Source organism: Hemitrygon akajei, chromosome 4, assembly GCF_048418815.1.
Source record: "Hemitrygon akajei chromosome 4, sHemAka1.3, whole genome shotgun sequence".
Lineage (NCBI taxonomy): Eukaryota > Metazoa > Chordata > Chondrichthyes > Myliobatiformes > Dasyatidae > Hemitrygon > Hemitrygon akajei.
In genome coordinates, this window is record NC_133127.1 from 147,411,061 (window position 1) to 147,426,214 (window position 15,154).

The 15,154-nt window shown below is 40.6% G+C and overlaps 1 protein-coding gene and 3 long non-coding RNA genes across 15 annotated transcripts in view; 3 read left to right on the forward strand and 1 right to left on the reverse strand.

Moving 5' to 3' along the window:
* LOC140726751 (uncharacterized) overlaps nt 1-6,713 on the reverse strand; it is a 178,135-nt gene extending 171,422 nt beyond the window's left edge. For 10 of the 11 annotated variants that reach the window (XR_012098715.1, XR_012098719.1, XR_012098717.1 and 7 more), the window contains exon 1: nt 6,109-6,713. This is a non-coding gene — a long non-coding RNA (uncharacterized lncRNA). Of the gene's footprint in view, nt 1-6,031 lie in introns of all 11 variants that reach the window. The other variant, XR_012098710.1, reaches the window with a different exon arrangement.
* Nucleotides 1-15,154, forward strand: part of LOC140726752 (uncharacterized) — a 73,534-nt gene that overhangs the window by 2,109 nt on the left and 56,271 nt on the right. Inside the window, exons 1-2 of one of the 2 annotated variants that reach the window (XR_012098720.1) lie at nt 1,676-1,754; nt 4,639-4,758. This is a non-coding gene — a long non-coding RNA (uncharacterized lncRNA). Of the gene's footprint in view, nt 1-1,675; nt 1,755-4,638; nt 4,759-15,154 lie in introns of those variants that run through there. The other variant, XR_012098721.1, reaches the window with a different exon arrangement.
* On the forward strand, nt 7,252-10,167 carry LOC140726750 (POU domain, class 3, transcription factor 3-B-like). The gene has a single exon (XM_073043534.1). The coding sequence runs from the start codon at nt 7,639-7,641 to the stop codon at nt 8,830-8,832; it is 1,194 nt and encodes a 397-aa protein (XP_072899635.1). The 5' UTR covers nt 7,252-7,638; the 3' UTR covers nt 8,833-10,167.
* The window catches only part of LOC140726755 (uncharacterized), a 28,867-nt gene continuing 24,975 nt past the window's right edge, over nt 11,263-15,154 (forward strand). Inside the window, exon 1 of the long non-coding RNA XR_012098723.1 lies at nt 11,263-13,075. This is a non-coding gene — a long non-coding RNA (uncharacterized lncRNA). The remainder of the gene's footprint in view (nt 13,076-15,154) is intronic.

The window sequence follows — 15,154 nt, forward strand, 5'->3', positions numbered from 1 at the left end:
TTGCTGCACGTTGCCTTACCAGGACCTAGATGTTTGTAACAGTAGATATCGTGTATATATATATTTATATATATATATATATATATATATATATATATTTTAAAATCCAAGTGTCATGGTTATAATTATAGTTCCGTGAAGGTGCTGTGAAATTCGGGGAGGTCCAACACCGAGATAATTTAGCTTTAGTGTTTATCTTAAGAGAGCAGGTTACTTTGGCATTCCATTTCCCTGCCATCCAATTTTATTACGATATACTATCATTTGTGCACGGGAATCCCTCGGGAAATAATGCTTTGATTAATGTAATCCTAGGCAGGGATACGCCACATGCCCAGCTCCCAGGGGATGAGCCCTGTTTGACAAACAAAAACAGAGCGACCACGCCGAGTGCAACTATTACAATCCGCACCCACTCGCAGAGATGCATTCTAATGTTAACAATAAGGAAAAGAGCAGCCACGGGAACTGCAAGAGCTGCGCTCTGCACCCAGCCTCTGACAGCGGGGTACATGTAGTCTCTAATCGCACACTCAGAACATTACCAGTTTCAACTAACGCCAAACAGCAAGAAAAAGACCCCTTGATAATACGTGTTGGAAATTCCTTTCAGGCTGCACTGAGGAAAAAAATTGTTATATTTGAATATTTGCAGCAACATTGCATATCAAAGAACTTTGTAAAAGCGCTGCAAAAAAAAGAACGTTTTTTCATATTTGCAGAATAAAATGTATATTCCAATGTCACGGCGGCATTAAATAAAACGTGACAACGGACAATCATCTGGTAGGCAAAATGCATACTCCAATATCAAATTGATCTGAAGATTAAACAAAAAGCAAAATTAACTGGCATGTGTTGCAAATACCGTCACCTGCAAGCGAACCAGCAACTCTGTAAACAATGCTAAAAGAAAGACAGTGTTGTTGAACTAGACCTATTACACGCCCTTACTGTCTCGGAGATAGGCACCGTACACACAAATGTAATTCAAACTATATAGAATGCACAGGGCCTCTGGGAGACATAATGCAGAATAGGTGACAGCCATATCCTGATCATGAAACAATTGAAAAATGTCCGGGGATAGATGCTATCCGGGCTCCAGCAACATCCTGTTTAACCCCTAATACAAAACCAGCAGAAACACATCCAAGAAACAGGATGAATGATAAGCATATTTTAACATGAAGCTAGTGCACAACAAAGCAGCCGGAGCAATCACTGTGAAGTAGCTATTCCAATCCATAACCAGAGAGACCAATTCTCCAAAACAACGTTCCTGTTTTCCATTACATAAAGAACCTTCCTCTTCGAAATCCGTGCTTGGTTTATTTGATAGATGCAGAATGAACTTTGCTAAGTCATAAAACGAGTTAATATCGCTAAAACAGAGACAATCCAAAGGAAAATCGAACCATACTAAGATTCAAGTGTTTGCCGATCATTCACGAATCCAATCTTTTTTTTTTATTTAGCAGCAAAACAACCCTTTCAATAAGACTTTGCGGTTATATGTCCATTCTTGTGCGTGCTTCGCTTTTTTAAAATCTTATTTAAGATTAAGAAGGCTGAGAATGGTTGGGGGGAGGGGAAGAGCAGATGAAGGGCCTCCCACGTGAAGCTTCTATAAAATGGGGATTTCTAACTCGCTTCGGTCGATAAATGATGCAGAATTCTCAGCCAAACAATTAATAAAATCTGACTCTTTGATCTTTATGAGAAACCTGGATGGCCACTACTGAATAGCACAGGTTGTAACTCGTCAACGGGATTGGGAATGGGCCTGGACAGTTATTTAGTATTGTTTTTATTGAGAACAGCGTAAATATAACTTTCTTTTTATAACAAAAAGGCACTTGACACAACCACGTCAATTCAGTAGGATGAAATTCCATGCTACGCCTGAATAGGATTCAACAATTACCTACGATCGAAAGTGATACACACCGAAACTTTGTGTACTAGTTTAATTCCTTTCTTTAAATGGTGTCAGTGTTTTGTAGGTCCTAAGTTAACCGCGCGACTAATGTGTTTATATTAGAATCCTATCTATTGTCAGATTAGAAAATTATACTTAAGTTATGAGTTGATTATCAATACAAATTGAACCTACATTTAGTTAACCATTACAGAATCAACAAGTCTGCCTTGTGTAGCAATATTGTTCATTTAGCATTAATGTTCTGTATATTAATGTTCCGACCATTACTTATCTAAGATGCGCCTTTCTCCTGAGGTGTTATGTAGCGAAACATAATTTGTCAGTGTTAGGTTGCCGATAATCAATTAAAGATGTAGAAAGTTGCGTTTTCCATCCGTGCTGTCAAGATGGTTACAATTGTCCTGTATTATCGCGTAATAATTGCAACATACAGTTTATGCGCGCGTGTGTGCTTAAATCTTAAAATATCTACTTGCAAATTCATTATCTGTGTACCACCCACCCCATATCTTTCCGATTTAACTCAAAAAAATGTAAATATATTTGCATATGTTGTACGCTATCGAACAATAGGTTAATTACTTATTCGACGGGCAATCTGAAACTTCAGTAGTAAACGTACACCTTGCACCTTAAAACAATGCTGACTGTTAATTGTAAATAAACAGTGTAATGAAGGCGCTCTTCAGCTTTGTAATATTGTACTCCGCTAAATGCAGAGTCATGCAAAACACACCGCAGAAGCCGAGCCCTTCTATAACTTTTTCTCCGTAGAAATGCAATAATTAGCGATGTTACTAGAGATAACTAACCCACCCCATTGTGGACAATGCCTGTAAAGTCGGGCTGTTGGAATTATAAGGTGTCAAATGAAAACAGTAACGAATATAAACCGGTCCGGAAACAATGAGTGGAATTGCCACAATCACCATGGAAATGTTTATCGGGAGTGTATTTTTCATCTCCAGCAGTTAATGATGCACAAATATCCCTGGGAACCTATAAACTGCGTACCCACAGTTTCAGATGAACAACTTGTTTCTGCGTTATCTGCGTCGCGAATTGTGCTAAACGTTGAACTTTTTTTTAATGACAAGTTGAGGCTTATAATGTATGAAAATAATTTACCGTTTATAAAATTACACAATATTCACAAACTGGAAGAAAATCTATAATCTGGCATCTGACACAGTAGACGGTCTCCCAGAATGGTACATTATTGCAGTATGTTGCAGTGTAAATAATGGGGATACTTCATGGAAGCAATGAACTAATTATCCCCAGAAAGATCCCCGACTTTTAGCGAGCAGAATCACTCCTCTTTACGCACTCTGGGACTTTTAAATAGTCTCTATCCCAAGATGATTTTCATCCTTTTTCTCTCAGTGACACGTTTCACGTGCTATTTCGCCTCTTTAATTCCCTATGTTACTTCAGAGCTTTGATTTGAAAATTTAACTCAGTGGGAAGTCGCATTTTCACTAAACCTTCTCCAATCCTCCAGACCCCTCTCAGAACTACAGATGTTTAACCTAGTTTTTATCCCCTAAAGCAAAACGAGCTTCTGGTTGTTCACATCAGAATTAAGCTTTTAAATCAAAGTTTTCCCCAAACTATCGCCACATTCTGTTAACGATCAGAGCATCATAAAGTACACTTCGACATGCACCTTAACTCCAGGGAGACGGTCTGTGTTTATTTAATATTCAAGCCAACCGTAACAAAGTTAATTCAAACTTCTTAAAATAAGCTGGGGGATCGGAGTTGCATATAAAAATATGAGACTGAGCCCTCCCTCTCTTCATCTTATAACTGTAGACCATTGCAAAACTAAGTAATTAGCAACAACACAGACAGGTATACATATTTATCAACTTCAGCAAAAAAAAACAATTAAGGAGACTAATGCTGATCTATTGGCCTGCAGTTTCTGCCGAGTATCCGTCACAGGCTACTGTATGGAAGTGTTTCAGTAAAGTACTTTGAATTTTACACTAACGAAAAACATTTATCACCACCTCGTGCCTGCCTCTCCCTTACGCAATTCAGTAGTCAATAATACATTTTTCAAATTTAAAAATTTCCCTGCCCGGTAAAATCTCAATAGCTATCATTTTCAAGTATTTTGGTCGCTGTGCGAAAAGTAATTAATGCTTTTTTTTATGTTTAAAAAGTCTCTCAAACTTCCAATAGAAATTAAGCGAATGGTAGCCACACGCAACGTCTACTGTTCAATACAGTTAAACGGTTGTTATTTGACTTTTTATTTTTCACCACATTGTTTTGTTTATAAACTCTTTCTGTGCCTTCCCTCGTTCTCCTGCGTCTTTTCATTACTTCACCCAAGCTCTGGGTATTCCTCTTCGCTCTGCTGCACTTTTCCCCGCACGACAGTGCTCCCTACCGCCCACAGCGCGCAAAGGCAATGTCTTTCAAACTCGCCAAATTTGCATTTGAGCTCTAGACCCCGTGTCTAACAAAATTAACGCCATCCAAATAAAAAATAAGCTATATGTTTTAAAATGTCAGAATTGGGAACAGAAGACAGCTACCTTTATTGAGACTATATAGAGAGCTCTATACACTGACTCGGGGTCCCGAGCTTTCTTCCTGGCTGAAATGGAATCCTTTATCTAAACCCGAGTGCACAAACATATAGGTTAATGTGACTACTGTTCTTTCCTTTTATTTAGTTCTCTATGGCAACGAAAACGCTGTGCGCAGAAATGCACCCCGTCAAGAAAACAAATGATCTTCGGGGAACAGCTCTACATGGCATCTGTTCCAAAGGGGCACACAGGGAAGGAAGGAAGGTAAGAGTGAAAATGCGTGTGTTTGTGTGAAAGTGTAAGTGTGATACAGAATGGACTATGTGTGAGCGTGATGGAGGTGAAATATATGTGTCTGAAAAGATGAGTTGGCCTGTGAATGAAAACATGAACAATGAAAAAAATCATATTAATGCTGATACATTTTGTTACCGATTCTTTAAGTCAGGGGTTCAATGTGAGCTTAATGTCATAATTTATGGATTTTAGAAAACACTGACACGACAGGGTCAAATAAAATTATTTATGACATCATGTACCCACAAACTCTTCACAACATAGCAATGTCGATGTTTATAAAATAAGCCGGACAATGAAAATGAATCAAAAAGAGGCATCAAAGTTGAATACGGTGTAAAACTATGGTCCGTTATATTATGTAATCACACGTGTGTGCGCGCATACATATATATCTGTGTGTGTGTGTGTGTGTGTGTGTCTGTCTGTGTGTCTGTCTGTGCGAGTGTGTGTGTGTGTGTGTGTGTGTGTCTGTCTGTCTGTCTGTCTGTGCGAGTGTGTGTGTGTGTGTGTCTGTCTGTCTGTGCGTGTGTGTGCGCGTGTGTGTGTGTGTGCGTGTGTGTGTGTGTCTGTCTGTCTGTGTGGTGTTTTAAGAAAGCCTGACATTCAAATTAATTCCATTCGTCACTGCTCGAATCTTTTTTTGGAATCACTAATATGAAGTGCCTCGATTTAAAGACAGGAGCTGCGGAGGAAGACAACACTGCCTGAAATGTCATATTTTGGAAGATTTCTTTTACACTTGACCTTGACAATCGAAGTGCTTCCGGTGTGCATTGAGTTTCAGCTTTTATATTCGATGGAAGGAAAGTTAAAGAAGATTATTTTAATGTTGCGAGATGGCGGCGTGTACGTCCGTGTCTGAGCAGGACGCTCGCACCCACCTCTCCGGAGAACTCAGCCAAGTTAGTTATGATTGATGGTATAGCCTGTGGAAGGACTTCTACAAACCACAGGGCTCGCTTATAGACGGTGGTATCGTTTCACGATCTACTTCAGAGTTAATGTTTATTTCCGTGAGATCTCTCAATGCGTTTTCGCTTCGAAGTTAGTACCAGAATCTCATAACCACTGTGACCTTGCCCCGTGCTCTTCACTTGTCCTTTTGTGAAACAGATCGATTTTGACAAAATATACCACATAAAAAACGAGCCCAACATTGCAAAACCTCTAAAGTCCCGATTTCTAAAATCGAGCTGACGCTGTCAATAAACACTTTGCGATAAAAATGCAGACTTACCAACGGGATAGCCGCTTTCAACTGGTAAATAGTATAGAAAAGTTTCGCGTATTTGGATTACTGATTTTGCTTTTTACCTTCGCTCCGAATTGTTCCTGGTCGATCCTCGCTAGGATGTGCCCTTATACTGGCTTCACTGAGCCCGACTTTCGCTAGTCTATTATTTTCACCAAAATATATGAAAATTTATGCAAATGTAAATCAGTACAAATTGTTCTCTGATGTTTTACTTTTTTCTTGGTGGGAAAACAATTTAAGGATTTTTTTAAAGACAGAATATATTCAGGTCTTTCCCTACATTGTCATTGACCTTAAAGTTTTTTTTAACGCAGCTCTTTTTGGCGGCACATTCGGGTTTCAGCAGTCCACCTGAGACATCTTTAAATGCGTGTACTGTGAAATTCGTAGCAGTAATTTAGACAAAATCCTCACTGTATATTAATGAAAGACGGCCCCATGGCACCGCTGCTATACTCTCCATTCAGTGTAAACAAAACCACGAGACTCGGTTTGAGAGTGGTCCAAGGAAAATCTGCTGGAAAGGAAAACATGCTGTTGGGGCTCTGGCACAGACTATTCAGCGTCTGCACCTGGAGATCAGAGATTTAAATGAGATCTGTGTTACATCTGTAAACTCTTTCGCAACCCTGTAAAGAAGAGAATAATACGCTTAAATTGTTCGAGTATAACGGGTTAACTACCACTAGAAAATATATTTCTTCTCTTTTAAAACAAAACTCTTGCTTGTTAAAATGAATCGCTTCCTCTCACCCAAGTTGTTAAGATCGTGTATAGGACTAAAGTCGATTGCTAAACTCAGTTCATTCTTTCAGATCTGAGTGAAGTGGTGAAATGAAACTGGACTACTATCCAAAAAGGTTCTGTTTACAATGCAAGATGAGCCGGATGAATTTCTTACTATTACTTTCGTGAACACACGTCTTGCGTGTTTGGACTAGTCAGGAGTAAGTTTAAATTTTCCTTTAGTCAGAAATTGTCAACTTGCCCCCCACCCCCACCCCCCCCCCCGCCATTATTTTGGTCAATATCTTTCTTTTTAAAATATCTATTTTCTTGATTTACCACAAAAGAGAAAAAACTGTTTGCAGCTTTTCTGCTTGGTCGCATCTCCCTTCACTCCCCACCCCACGCCACCACTCCCTCCCCCCCCCCACCGACCCCTCCTCACCCAAACCACAAACACAACGACATTCCCCTAATTAAAAAGCAGCCAATCGGAACCGCCGGAAGGAAGCCGCGCGCCCGAATCTCGCAGTCGGGACGCGTCAATCACTCAGCAGGTAGCCAATCAGCGGGAGCTTCTGGCTGAACTTCCTCCTTTTCTTGTGGTGTGCGGGGAGAGCGCGGCACGGCGGCCGAGGTAAACACTGGCTATGTGAGAAGGGAGCTGTCAAACAGCAGCTTTACCAAGTCCCACCACCAGCATCCCATTACACAACAACAAAACTCTCAGCAACAACAAAAAAGAGAACGAAAGCAAAAAAAAAGAGAGAGGGATTTAAAAAAAAACACTTTTATTTCTATTTATTTCTGGCAATCAAACAACTGCTACAAAAAAAAAGACAAGCGAGGGGGAAAGCCAAGCGATGGCGACAGCGGCGTCCAATCCCTACATGCCGAGCAATAGCATCCTGTCGTCCAACTCTATCGTGCACAGCGACTCAGGCGGTATGCAGCAGGCGACCACGTACCGGGATCCCTCGAAAATGGTGCAAAGCGATTTCATGCAGGGGGCCATCACCAGCAACGGCCACATGCTCAGCCATGCACACCAGTGGGTGACGGCGCTGCCGCACACCGATGCCGGCTCGCCCTGGTCCTCGGCCATGTCCGGCAGCCCCTTGGGTCAACAGCAGCAGCAGCAGCAGCAACAACAGCAACAACAGCAGCAGCAACAGGACGTGAAGCCGTCGGTGCAGGTCGTGGGCCGGGACGAGCTGCACACGGGAGCCGCTCCACTGCACCACCACCGCCCGCCCCACTTGCCGCCGCACCAGCCGTCTCACGGCGGCCACCCGACCGCCTGGGGGACGACGACTACGGCTCACCTGCCTTCCATGGGCTCGGCCGTTCAGCCTCTGATCTACTCGCAACCCGGTGGGTTCACCGTTAACGGCATGTTGAGTCAAGCGGGAGGACAGAGCCTGCACCCGGGGCTGAGGGACACGCCGGAGCTGGTGGATCACGGGCAGCAGCACCACAGCCACGACCACTCCGACGAGGACACACCGACCTCGGACGACCTGGAGCAGTTCGCCAAGCAGTTCAAGCAGAGGAGGATCAAGCTGGGCTTCACTCAGGCCGACGTCGGCTTGGCGCTGGGGACCCTCTATGGCAACGTCTTCTCGCAGACCACGATCTGCCGGTTCGAAGCGCTGCAGCTGAGCTTTAAGAACATGTGCAAACTCAAACCTCTGCTGAACAAGTGGCTGGAAGAAGCCGACTCTTCAACCGGTAGCCCCACAAGCATCGACAAGATAGCGGCTCAGGGCAGGAAGAGAAAGAAGCGCACCTCGATCGAGGTCAGTGTCAAGGGAGCTTTGGAGAGCCACTTCCTGAAATGCCCCAAGCCCTCGGCGCAGGAGATCTCAAGCCTGGCAGACAGCCTGCAGTTGGAAAAAGAAGTTGTCCGGGTTTGGTTCTGCAATCGGAGGCAGAAAGAGAAACGCATGACGCCGCCGGGAGGAGTGCAGCAGACGGACGATGTGTACTCACAGGTCGGCAATGTAAACGCCGACACACCGCCCTCTCACCATGGACTACAAACCGCCGTTCAGTGAAAGCAAAACACTAAAAATAGACTGTTTAGACTGGATTTTTTTTTAAAAAAATTATGGAACAGAACGAAATCAACAAGATCAGGACTATCGCAATGATAGCAGGTTTTCTACTGTGATTGTGAGGCTGGCGATTGCATAGAATGAGTGCATTAAAACTGCAGGTGTCTTTTTTAATATGAAAAATCTGAACCCTCTTGGCTTGTGGTGATCGACAGGTGGACCCCTCCCCACTCCCATGCCCCCAGATACTTCCAGATAAGTGTGAATTCATTTCCCTGCTGTTTCAGAAGGACTGGTTTATAAAATAATTTTAGATTTGGTCCAGTGAGATCGGCCGTGGTCGCTGGTTAACTGTAAGGTGCCTGGTATACTTCCAGCGGCTTGTTTTTCTTGGTTTTGTCAGGTGCATCGGTAACATGGAAAGAACGAAAATCTTTCATTCTGTTGTTTGTAATAGAGAAACTCTTCTTAATGTAAATCACGGCATCTGAGAAAGAAAAGGAGATGATCTGTACTGACTATATAGAAAGGAAGACCGGTAAAAGAGGGCCTTTAAAACGCAAAACTTCCGAACAACATAAACCTGCAAGTCAGGGAAAATTTCAAGATAAAATAATTGAAAGGGTTGATCCAAAAATAATGACAGATGGAACTTTCAGCGGCGAGGCTTGTTGGAAAAGACAAGACAAAGGACTGGGGGATTTGGGCGAGAAATCGTCCCAGATGTGGCTTTGATGATTGGTTCATTATGTTGTGTTCGACCTCATCCCCACCCCCTTCCCGACACCATCCCCCAAAAAACCTTCGCCCCAATGTTTTCTAATTTCACCTCCAGCCGAATGGAGTAGAAACATTTTTTATTAAAAAGAAAAAGAGAAAAAAAAACACTTCACCATCTGCAGCTGCACTTATTGAACTTATCCTCTTCTAAAACCATTGCCAAGTTGAATGAATGGGTGCTGTGGATGCGACTGTATAAAACTGCCATTTCCAAGCAGTGTTCTTGGTAGGTTTCAATATAGACTTTACAAAGACGGCAATATAGAGTCAGTAGATCAGTTACTGATCTAAAAATATTTACTTTATATTTTCATCAAAATTGACTTCTTTTAATATTTTATTCAGAATACCTATGAACTGCTGCAAAACGGTAATTTATTTTTCCCCAGATCTTGTATTAGATGTTTTCAAAACGAGCACAAATAAATGCGATGAAAAATGGACAGTTGTTAGGTAATAAGGGTATCTTTTGATGTGATAATTTGATTGTAATTTAATTTGAGTAGTGATTCCGTAAGAGATGATTCAAGAAATAAATTTGTTAGAGTCAAACGATTTTATGGCTCATGTGTCTGGTGTACAATAACAGTGGGATTCTGTTGAAGAAAAGTGTTAGTCCAGAATAATAGTTAATTTATTTATGAACCATAAATTCAATGGGGTATGATTCATTTCGGCTTCGATATTTAATATAGTTTTAGTTTTAAATAGTACGCGTTTTATTTTATTTTGAAAGGATAGTTTGCGTTAAGTTATGATTTTCTAAATGAAAGTTAATTAGAGTATTTTCCATGTTATCATACACAGATAGGCTTTTAATCACGCTTAAGTCATCTGATGAGTTTGGATGATTGCCCTGTACCTGTTTTCCATATTTTAAGGAATTTCCAAAACGGAAAACATAACAAGCCTCACCGTCTGCTGTATTGAGTTGTGTATTTTTTCTGCGCCATTAGTTCGTTCTTTTTAAAAACCAAAACAAATAGCGTTGTCAAAAATATTGGACGTTAATCGGTCGGTTTAAATATGGAGTAATTTATTCGAAATAAACATATTAGAGCTGTTTAGGTTGAGTGGTAAATGAATTTTCAAAAAGAAGTTCATCCGCAGGTCACAGTTTCACTGAATGGTTGTGTTTATAGAGTTTACTGGTTTACTCTGTATTTCAAAAGCAGGGTCCAATAGAACAAGGGCGTCTGGTTATACGTAATTAAAGGCGTTTTTCCCTAAAAGAAATCTAGTACAGCTCTAAAGGTAAACCACATATCATATGGAGGGAATGTATTAAAATAAAATTATAGACTATTATGAAATCCTTTAATGGCATTTAATATTTAACCTACCTGCGGACAAAGGTCGTAAACCGCTTTGATTTATAACAGTTTTCTGTTGTTCTTTCCCCCCTATGCTTTATATTTGTAGCATCCTACTAGAAATACAATTGTAGAATTGGAAGTATGATGCAGTTATGTTTATTGCATTTCTATTCGCAATTATAATCTTCATGCTTGAGCAATGTGTTCAGAATTAAACAAAATATGCTCCCTGAAATATTTCAGAATATCCACTTTCCTACTATTTTATAGTTCAACGTTTTTTTAATATATAAATGCCTGGCTGGCTGACATTGATGTGCGATGCTATTGTGATTCTGCCTTTTCTGTATGTCCTGAAACGATACTTATAATCCAGTCTAGATATATTTGACTGTCAAAACGTCCCTAATGGTACGAGTTGTGCTGGAGATTGATGTAGCGGGATGCTTAGTGCAGAGATTCGTTATTGTTTTAAAATACAAAATAATCACACGAGGTGACAACACATGTTAGGTTGTTGGCATGCACAGGATTATATTCTTTCCCTGAACAGCTCGGCGTGTGACGTCAGTGAAGTGCTATATTACTGTTAGATCTCGGAATGTATGATCATTTTGTTATTGTATTTTACTGCCATTGTTTTAGTTTATGAAAATGTGTGCATGCGGCGTGTACCAATTGGAGGTTTGGGTCAGCGCAGCGTTGTACTGGGAATTCTAGATCACAATACCAGAAGTTGTTAAGTCCCAAATAGAAACGTTTCTCGGTACTTGTGGTTACTGAGAACCGCGCTGATAAGTGGCACGGTGATACTAATGAATAGTGGGCGCTATGGGAATTTAGGCTTGTCAGTAAGATGTTAGCAACTAATAACATGTGATTCCGAAAATACATTTTGTTTTACACATGAAGTGGGCTGCTTGTTGGGAAATGATGAGAACTGTATAAACTCTCCTGGAGGGTGTTAATCCGTGTATTCATGAAGTAGTGCAATTCTGAATGATTCATGTGTCAATCCCGAGCGATTAAAGCCTCCGAAATTTAGGCCAACACCTGATTCTGTAAGTTTGATGTTCTGGAGGAAATGAAGCGTTGACGTTGGATTACTTATAAGTGTTCCATTAGATCCCAGAAGAGCCACTCGAGAATTGCGTGCAATAAAAAAAAAGTGTCCCACTCTTTTCCAGATTAGTTCGATTTATCCCGGCGAATTTCTATTTAAGGCCTCTTTGGAACCAAATCCAGAATTGCACTCAATTCTGAGACGATCCATTGGACGAGTCTGTGAAAAAAACGCAGAATCAAAGGCGGAGTAATAAATAACTATCTCTATATATAATATATACGTAATATTCTAGGTGGCAAACTTTGAACTGTTTGATATTACCTCAGCAGATTGGGTCTAACAACTCATTTAACCCGCTTATCGTATAATACGATTTTGTTTTATCATTGTGTTTTCTTGGGACTTACTTTTATAATTTCCTGTATTATTTCCATTTGAAGTGGAATATGTATACTTGTAGAAAGGTCCCTTGCTAACCTGCATTATTTTCTCTGCCCTTTATTTGTATCTTCCAGCGACATATTAGCTATCCTCCCTTTACAGCGAATCGCATTTTCTAAGACGCATCATCTGTTTTCTAGCTGTCGTGTTATGAAAATCTCCTAATTCCTAATGTTAAAATACTTACTATCAATCACTCACTGGGCTTGTTAGAATATCCATAATCATGTGGGAGAAATTGTAGGGCCATTGAGATACACGCAGAGTGTCTGTGTTTCAATTACATATTTTACTCTATGCTTACGTCAGTTTCTATTGATTCTGCGAATGTTTATGGTTATTATACACTCGTTTACGGAATGTGGGGTGTCGTTCCAAGACCAGCGTTTATTGTCCATCCCGCACTGCCCTTGGGAAGGTGGGGTTGAGTTGCTTTCTTGAACCGCTGCTATTGTGATGAAGTTATCTCACAACGCTTTCGGAAAGAGAATGCCGGGGTTTGGACTTATTATTCAAAAGTACATGTCATGCTTGTGCAGAAATAGCTGCGACTTTCATCCGTTGAAATTTATTCGGCTTCAAGTACAACTGTCACAAGAGAGAGTGAACTAAGTTGCTGATAAGTCTTCCAGCCGGTGAGGTAAGTTTCACTGTAACTGGCAATTGTTTAAAAATAAGCGATATTCAAAAATATCATTTATTGAATGAGGTTTTACGTGATTGATCTTTTTTTAAGTTATAAGAACATTCTGAACTGACCACACAAGCATTTACTTTATATTGAAGTTGTGCTGCCAACTTAACTGTTCATTGATCAAAACCCACGAGCTGCTGCAACAGGTGTATTTTGTACCGAACTTGTTCAATTGAGTTTGCATACTTATGCAAGTTTTCCCATATCACAACGTGGAAATTAATTTCTGTTTCCACCAATTTCATTCGAAAAAATGTTGAAATACTTGTAATAAACTCGTCTTATCTTTTAAAGGAATTGCTAGTAGTATGCTTCCCTTTCTTTTGCTTGACTTGGATCGACTCGGGAACGATATATTAATCTGACATCTGAGCCTAGGTTGTGCTACTATGGATCAGAAACGACGCCAAAAAACAAATGTCAGTGGGTAGATGTACTCATTCTGCGGTTTGATATTCGAGTTCAGGGGTGGAATGAATATATTAGTTTCTGGTTCATCGCGGAGCAAAACTCTTTCGGCCAAATGGCCTAATTCTGCTCCTATATCTTACGGTCTTAATTCTCTTGCACTAACAAAGGTGTGTTGTAATTTAATCTAGCAACAGTTTGACAACATGTTACATGCCAGTGGCAGAAGGCGTTGTGAAAGAATAGTTCTTAAGCTTGGGGAGGCATCATTGACTACTGAGTGTTTCCATAGTTGATTTTCGTTATTATAAAGTTTTTTAAATGCTTGGTACGCATGCCTAACAGTGTGAGCGTAATTCGAGATCAAATTGATTCTATGTTTAATATTGAGAGCAGAAAGGTCAAATCACAAAGCAGAGTAGTTTTATATACGAGTACCTTTAACTTTTCAAAACCATATGCAGCAGTCACGTTTAAACGCAGGTGTATACTTGCGTCTTGTTGAACTGATCCGTATTTTACTTGCAAATCGCCATGAAAGCCCATCTAGGCTCTCAAGTCAAAGTGACTCCATTCTGCTTGCTTCACCTCTGTTCCCATTGCAATAAATGCTACAGTTTCAGCTGTTCCAACCTCCCACTGACCCACCCACTCCCTCCTCCTTGGGAAAAATAACAGTGCAAGGCACAGGTTTGCACGTGCAATAATTTATTCGATACACGCTCCCAAATACAAGAAGAAAAGAAATATATCCGAAAAAAATTGTTGCAATCTGTACAGCCGAACATGGTCTTCATCCTTGCTGTGCGGAAGGCCATTATGATTTAGGGAATCTGTTTTAACTGGTGCTGATATTGCTTGTAAGGGTTCTTGCCGAGAGTTTGCACTGCCTTCACGTAAGACAGATGCTGCCCGTACTGCAAGTTGTTTTCCAGGTTTCATTAAAAGGCAGCAGCCTAAAAGAAAACCTCATTTCTCCGATCGATTAGCTAGCACCGGTTGCTTAGCAACCAAATTCTAGTGGAGTTGAAATAAAGTGAATTTTTATATTACTTTTTGGGCGAAGAATAACAATGGAATAACAATTCTCCACGTTAACTTGTTTGTAGTGAGTGTAGATTCACAGCCGCAAATAAATTCCGAACTTCGAAACTGAATAAAGTTTATATGGCTGGTGAGGTAGATATCGGAGAGAATGTGTCAGTCGTATTGCTCAGTAACATCACTTTCTGGTAATAAAATGTTCTCTGCCATTAGATTTGTTTTCAAAAATGGATTATGAGGCTTATTTTAGAGAATTGTATTAGCGTAGTGCATAGTGCTCAAAGGTTTTTCTTTCTGTGATGTGGGCCGTTCTTTAGCTGATTTCTCATGCAGAGTATTACAGATTGACTAGTGAAAAGGAATTGCGTGCTTGCCCAGACTTGGTAGTAATTGAACAGGTCACTCCATCTGGTGGGGAAACATTTACACTTCGAGCCTGAATCCGTGTGTTATGCTAAACCTCCCTAAAGCCCCGCGAGATTTCTAACTAAGGCATTTAAAGTGACAGTTTTCTGCGCATGACTGTATATTGTGCAGGTTGGTTTTTAAATTGAATTATACCTCGTTATTATT